General features: G+C 48.6%; 1 protein-coding gene across 1 annotated transcript; it reads right to left on the minus strand.

Annotated features, from left to right (window-relative positions):
- Nucleotides 1-5,943: 5,943 nt before the first annotated feature.
- Nucleotides 5,944-6,855, minus strand: LOC143925267 (taste receptor type 2 member 40-like). The gene has a single exon (XM_077449857.1). The coding sequence runs from the start codon at nt 6,853-6,855 to the stop codon at nt 5,944-5,946; it is 912 nt and encodes a 303-aa protein (XP_077305983.1).
- Nucleotides 6,856-7,682: the final 827 nt, after the last annotated feature.

The raw sequence follows: 7,682 nt of genomic DNA on the forward strand, positions 1-7,682 counted from the left end.
TATATCATAGGTTGTAGACTCTATAACTTTCACACAGACTAAATATTATACACTGATTTGAGTTGTTTTAACCAAAGAAATGTAGCAAAATACATTCTTGCCTAAATTTAAAAAGAAAGATGATTTTTTTTATTTTTTATTTTTTTTTAATGTTTGGTATTTTTTCATTTATGCAAAAAGAAAAAACTCCAAAAAAAAGAAGAAGAACTCTCGAACTCCAAGAGCACCGAGGAGGACAGTTCAGGTCATTTCTAGTTCTCATACATTCAGATGTAAACATTTCCTTTCAATATGATGAATATGTAAAAAAAAAAAAATTGTTATTTATCCAGATGTGTGTCAAGAATTAAGGTGAGATGATTAAAACATCAAGATCAACATTCTTCAAAAGTACTCACAACACTAAAGAATGTGCACCCAGGAAAAGTAGAGGCTATGGGGTCCTGGTGCAGTCTGAAGAGGGGCCCCTATGTACTGTATACAGCGCCCTCTGATGGTTGTATTGTCTTTATATAGAAGTTATAGGGCCCTTGTGCAGTCTGAAGAGGGGCCCTATGTATACAGCAACCTCTGATGGTTGTATTGTCCTTATATAGAAGCTATGGGGCCCTTGGGCAGTTGGAAGAAGGCCCCTCAGTAAATAGAGCTGCCCAATGGTTTTATTGTCTTTATATAGAAGCTATGGGGCCCTGCTGTAGTCTGAAGAGGGCTCCTCAGTAAACAGAGCCCTCCAATGGTTACATTGTCTTTATATAGAAGCTATGGGGCCCTGGTGCAGTTGGAAGAGGGCCCCTCAGTAAATAGAGCCGCCTAATGGTTGTATTGTCTTTATATAGAAGCTGTGGGGCCCTGGTGAAGTCTGAAGAGGGTCCCTCAGTAAACAGAGCCCTCCAATGGTTGTATCATTTTTATATAGAAGCTATAGGGCCCTGGTGCAGTTGGAAGAGGGTCCCTCAGTAAATAGAGCCATCCAATGGTTGTATTGTCCTTATATAGAAGCTATAGGGCCCTGGTGCAGTCTGAAGAAGGCCCCTTAGTAAACAGAGCCCTCCAATGGTTGTATTGTCTTTATATAGAAGCTATAGGGCCCTGGTGCAGTTGGAAGAGGGGTCCTATGTATACAGCACCATCTGATGGTTGTATTGTCTTTATATAGATGCTATGGGGCCCTGGTGTAGTTGGAAGAGGGCTCCCATGTATACAGCACCCTCATACCTATATAGACATTATGGGGTCCTGGTGCAGTCTGAAGAGGGCCCTATGTATGTATACATCGACCTCTGATGGTTGTATTGTCCTTATTATGGTAAAAGCTACCAGGCCCTGGTGCAGTTGGAAGAGGGGCCCTTTGTAAACAGAGTCCTTCAATGGTTGTATTGTCTTTATATCGAAGCTATAGGGCCATGGAGCAGTTGGAAGAGGGCCCCTCAGTAAATAGAGCTGTCCAATGATTACATTGTCTTTATATAGAAGCTATGGGGCCCTGGTGCAGTCTGAGGTGGGGTTCTGTGTATACAGCACCCCCATACTTATATAAATGCTATGGGGTCCTGGTGCCGTCTGAATAGGGTCCTTCCGTAAATAGAGTCATCCAATGGTTACATTGTCTTTATATAGAAGCTTTGGGGCGCTGGTGCAGTCTGAAGAGGGGCCTTCAGTAAACAAAACCCTCCAATGGTTGTATCATCTTTATATAGAAGTTACAGGGCACTGGTGCAGTCTGAAGAGGGCCCCTATGTACACAGTGTCCTCTAATGTTTCTATTTTCCTTATATGGAAGCTATGGGGCCCTTGTGCAGTCTAAAGAGGGCCCCTATGTACACAGTGCCCTCTTATGGTTGTATTGTCCTTTTATAGAAGCTATGGGGCCCTGGTGCAGTCTGCAAATGTCCCTATGTATACAGCATCCTCTGATGGTTGTATTGTCCTTATATAGGGCCCTGGTGCAGTCTGTAGAGGGCCCCTCAGTACACATCACCCTCCAATGGTTGCATTGTCTATAAATATATGTTATGGGATCCTGGTGTTGCCTAAACTGTCTATGGAAGCCTCACATGGATGATGGAGGAAGGGCATGAGGACTGAGGCTCATGCTCCTTCCTCCATCATCCATGTGAGGCTCCCAGGGGCAATTCAAGGGGATGAGCCTCAGTCCTCACGCCCTTCCTCCATCATCCACGTGAGGCTCCCAAGGGCAATTCAAAGGAATGAGCCTCGGTCCTCACGCCCTTCCTCCATCATCCATGTGAGGCTCCCAGGGGCAATTCAGGAGGATGAGCCTCAGTCCTCACGCCCTTACTCCATCATCCATGTGAGGCTCCCAGGGGCAATTCAAGGGGATGAGCCTCAGTCCGCACGCCCTTCCTCCATCATCCATGTGAGGCTCCCAGGGGCAATTCAAGGGGATGAGCCTCAGTCCTCACGCCCTTCCTCCATCATCCATGTGAGGCTTTCACATGGATGATGGAGGAAGGGCGTGAGGACTGAGGCTCATCCCCTTGAATTGCCCCTGGGAGCCTCACATGGATGATGGAGGAAGGGCATGAGGACTGAGGCTCATCCTCCTGAATTGCCCCTGGGAGCCTCACATGGATGATGGAGGAAGGGCGTGAGGACCGAGGCTCACCCCCCTGAATTGCTCCTGGAAGCCTCACAAGAACCATAGTTGGAGGATGGGGGGGCTAGGACTAAGGCTAATATATTTCATTATCTGCACACCGTAGACTGTCTAATAAAGTAAAATAAAATGTAACAACTTTATTATAAGTTACATTTATTATAATGCTGATATTTCTAAAAGCCTAATCAGCTCTAACGTTGCTGTAATTACATAAACAGACACATTTACTGTTTTTAATACAGTAATCAAAAAAGATATAAATATTAAGGACCTTGTCAATATACATTTTTGTGATACAAACTATAAGTTCACAGAGAGCTACAATCAGAGTCCATTCACACCGGGGCAACGAGACTTCCAGGGAGACTTTGGGAGGCAACTTGGACGCGACTGGAGTATGAATCACAGCGCGACTCGGGGCAACTTGAAGTTGCCTCCAGGACAGGGGACTTTGCCAGGGGCCAATCACATAATAATCAGCTCTGTGGGAGGGAGGGGTTTGCCTAGAAAAATATTTTTACTTCCTAGAAAGTTTCATAGTTTTGAAAGGTTGAATAAAGACACCAGTCCATCCAGTTCATCCTGAGTGAGTGTCTACAATTGTCCCTATCCCTGTACATTGCACACTCACATTGGTCCCTACCCTCAGGGAGCCCACAATCCAAGGTCCCCATTCATATACTAGGGGCAAATTTTGGACAGAAGCCAATTAACCTACCTGCATGTCTTTGGAGTGTAGGAGGAAACCGGAGTACCCGGAGGAAACCCACACAGGCACAGGGAGAACATGCAAACTCCAGGCAGGTAGTGTCGTGGTTGGGATTAGAACCAGCGACCCTTTTTACTGCTAGGTGAGAGTGCTAACCACTACACCACTGTGCCGCCCACTACACCACTGTGCCGCCCACTACACCACTGTGCCGCCCACTACACCACTGTACCACCCACTACACCACTGTACCACCCACTACACCACTGTGCTGCCCACTACACCACCGTGCAGCCCACTACACGACTATGCTACCCACTACACCACTGTACCACCCACTACACCACTGTGCCGCCCACTACACCACTGTACCACCCACTACACCACTGTGCCGCCCACTACACCACTGTGCCGCCCACTACACCACTGTGCCACCCACTACACCACTATACCACCCACTACACCACTGTGCCGCCTACTACACCACCGTGCCGCCCACTACACCACTGTACCCCCACTACACATCTATGCTACCCACTACACCACTGTGCTGCCCACTACACCACTGTACCGCCCACTACACCACTGTGCCGCCCACTACACCACTGTACCGCCCACTACACCACTGTGCCGCCCACTACACAACTGTGCCACCCACTACACCACTGTGCCACCCACTACATCACTGTGCCGCCCACTACACCACCCACTACACCACTGTGCCGCCCACTACACCACCATGCCGCCCACTACACCACTGTACCCCCACTACACGACTATGCTACCCACTACAGCACTGTGCTGCCCACTACACCACTGTGCCGCCCACTACACCACTGTGCTGCCCACTACACCACTGTACCACCCACTACACCACTGTGCCGCCCACTACACCACTGTGCCGCCCACTACACCACTGTGCCGCCCACTACTTCACTGTGCTGCCCACTACACTACTGTACCGCCCACTACACCACTGTGCCGCCCACTACACCACTGTACCGCCCACTACACCACTGTGCCGCCCACTACACTACCATGCCGCCCACTACACCACTGTACCCCCACTACACGACTATGCTACCCACTACACCACTGTGCTGCCCACTACACCACTGTGCCGCCCACTACACCACTGTGCTGCCCACTACACCACTGTACCACCCACTACACCACTGTGCCGCCCACTACACCACTGTGCCGCCCACTACATCACTGTGCCGCCCACTACACTACTGTACCGCCCACTACACCACTGTGCCGCCCACTACACTACTGTACCGCCCACTACACCACTGTGCCGCCCACTACACCACTGTACCGCCCACTACACAACTGTGCCGCCCACTACACCACTGTACCACCCACTACTGCCACTGTGCCACCCACTACACCACTGTGCCGCCCACTACACCACCATGCCGCCCACTACACAACTGTGCCACCCACTACACCACTGTGCCACCCACTACATCACTGTGCCGCCCACTACACCACCCACTACACCACTGTGCAGCCCACTACACCACCATGCCGCCCACTACACCACTGTACCCCCACTACACGACTATGCTACCCACTACAGCACTGTGCTGCCCACTACACCACTGTGCCGCCCACTACACCAGTGTGCTGCCCACTACACCACTGTACCACCCACTACACCACTGTGCCGCCCACTACACCACTGTGCCGCCCACTACATCACTGTGCCACCCACTACACTACTGTACCGCCCACTACACCACTGTGCCGCCCACTACACCACTGTACCGCCCACTACACCACTGTGCCGCCCACTACACCACCATGCCGCCCACTACACCACTGTACCCCCACTACACGACTATGCTACCCACTACACCACTGTGCTGCCCACTACACCACTGTGCCGCCCACTACACCACTGTGCTGCCCACTACACCACTGTACCACCCACTACACCACTGTGCCGCCCACTACACCACTGTGCCACCCACTACATCACTGTGCCGCCCACTACACTACTGTACCGCCCACTACACCACTGTGCTGCCCACTACACTACTGTACCGCCCACTACACCACTGTGCCACTCACTACACCAATGTACCGCCCACTACACCACTGTACCGCCCACTACACCACTGTGCCGCCCACTTCACCACTGTGCCGCCCACTACACCACTGTACCGCCCACTACACCACTGTACCACCCACTACACCACCGTGCCGCCCACTACACCACTGTACCACCCACTACACCACTGTGCCGCCCACCAATACCACTGTGCCGCCCACTACACCACCGTGCTGCCCGTAGTTGCTTCATTTAAGACAGGGGATCCGACTTGGAGGCAACTTCCATTGACATCAATGGGTACAAGTGGCCTAGAAGTCGGATTGAAGTCGTACAGGAACCTTTTTTGAAGTCGGAGTGACTTCAGTAGTGTGCATTAAGACGGATCCATTCACTTCCATTGATTTCATCATGTTGCGCGACTTGAGGCCACTTGGGACGACTTCGAGTCGGATCCAAAGTTGCCTCTGTGTGAATGGACTCCTAAAGCTCTGGAATATTCCGCCTAAAAAAAAAACAAACAAACAGAAAATGCTTCATTATAGTGCATGTGATTTAATCTTCCTGCACCCACATCCTATAATAAAAACACACGGAATTCCGAAGCATCTTCTTGTATCTCGAGTTCCCCAGAATCAGCAGAAGAAACTGAAATGGGCTACAGGAGCATTTTACAAGGAAATAGAAGATCCGTATGAACTCTGAACGCATCGGAGGCCATTTGTTCAGAAATGAAATTACAAATAATAAAATATAGAAAACCAAAAGATACGTCATTGTTCGTACAACTCTTTGAGGTTCCCCATTGGCAGAGGAGCCGAGGGTTTTACTCATATTGTGAAGGTGCAGCTTGAGGGACACCAAGATACCAGCAATGAAGAGGATCGCCGTCATGAGGGACCCAAAAGATTTGACATATTTAAGAATCTCCAACTTGCTATTCTGTGGATACATTTCTGTTGTGTGAAATGACGTCAGATTTGAACCCGGGGGAGATATTTGGGTGAAAACGTCCGCCATGAAATTTATGAAGCCGTAACTCAGAGGCACCAACTCCACCAGTAGGACCACCCATGGGATCAGGACGTCCATCTTCTCCTTCAGCGAGGAGAGGGATCTCCACCTGGACTGGACAATGTGAATGAAGTAGAAGAAGCTCAGCCAGGAGGACAAGCGAGCCGAGGAGTTCAAGCCGTACTCGGCTAATTCCGCAGCGATCAGTTCCACCAAATCGTCCCAATATGACGGGAAAATGTTTTTGAGGAAACGGATTATTAGAGCGACGCCACAACACACGTTGGAGAAGCTGAGGGAGAGCGTCGTTTTGTCTGCTGTGTTCCTGATTTGTCCCTTAAGAGCGTTTCTTACATTTGTTATTATGAAAAAGAAATTGCCGAGTACACCGGAAAATGTCAGCCAAAGTCCCGACATCCAACCAATACTCAGTACAATGGCGGTGAGATCCATGGCTGAGCGATGACCTCCACAAGAGACTCGTCCTCCGGCGTTGTCCCCGTCAGTGTGGTAGAGCCGGGCGGCTCCTGAGATTTTCTCAGGACTCACAGAGGGAACTGAACAGATAGGAACACAAGTTTGAATATATTAAAATGATGGAGGGAGAGATCGGTGTGTATGAAATCCATCCCATGGCTGGGCTCAGCTCTGCTTGTTTCATCCTGAAATAGAAACGTCCGTGTCCTGTGTAATATGTGCATTGTGTGTAACATGTGTATTGTGTGTAACATGTGTATTGTGTGTAACATGTATTGTGTGTAACATGTGTATTGTGTGTAACATGTGCATTGTGTGTAACATGTGTATTGTGTGTAACATGTGCATTGTGTGTAATATGTGTATTGTGTGTAATATGTGTATTGTGTGTAACATTTGCATTGTGTGTAACATGTGTATTGTGTGTAATATGTGCATTGTGTGTAACATGTGTATTGTGTGTAACATGTGTATTGTGTGTAACATGTGTATTGTGTGTAACATGTGCATTGTGTGTAATATGTGTATTGTGTGTAATATGTGTATTGTGTGTAACATGTGCATTGTGTGTAACATGTGCATTGTGTGTAATATGTGCATTGTGTGTAACATGTGTATTGTGTGTAAAATGTGTATTGTGTGTAACATGTGTATTGTGTGTAACATGTGTATTGTGTGTAAAATGTGTATTGTGTGTAATATGTGTGTAACATGTGTATTGTGTGTAACATGTGTATTGTGTGTAATATGTGTATTGTGTGTAACATGTGCATTGTGTGTAACATGTGTATTGTGTGTAACAT

The sequence above is a fragment of the Lithobates pipiens genome, unplaced genomic scaffold (genome assembly GCF_037356315.1).
Source record: "Lithobates pipiens isolate NorthernLeopardFrog02 unplaced genomic scaffold, aLitPip1_a1.2 Scaffold_22, whole genome shotgun sequence".
Lineage (NCBI taxonomy): Eukaryota > Metazoa > Chordata > Amphibia > Anura > Ranidae > Lithobates > Lithobates pipiens.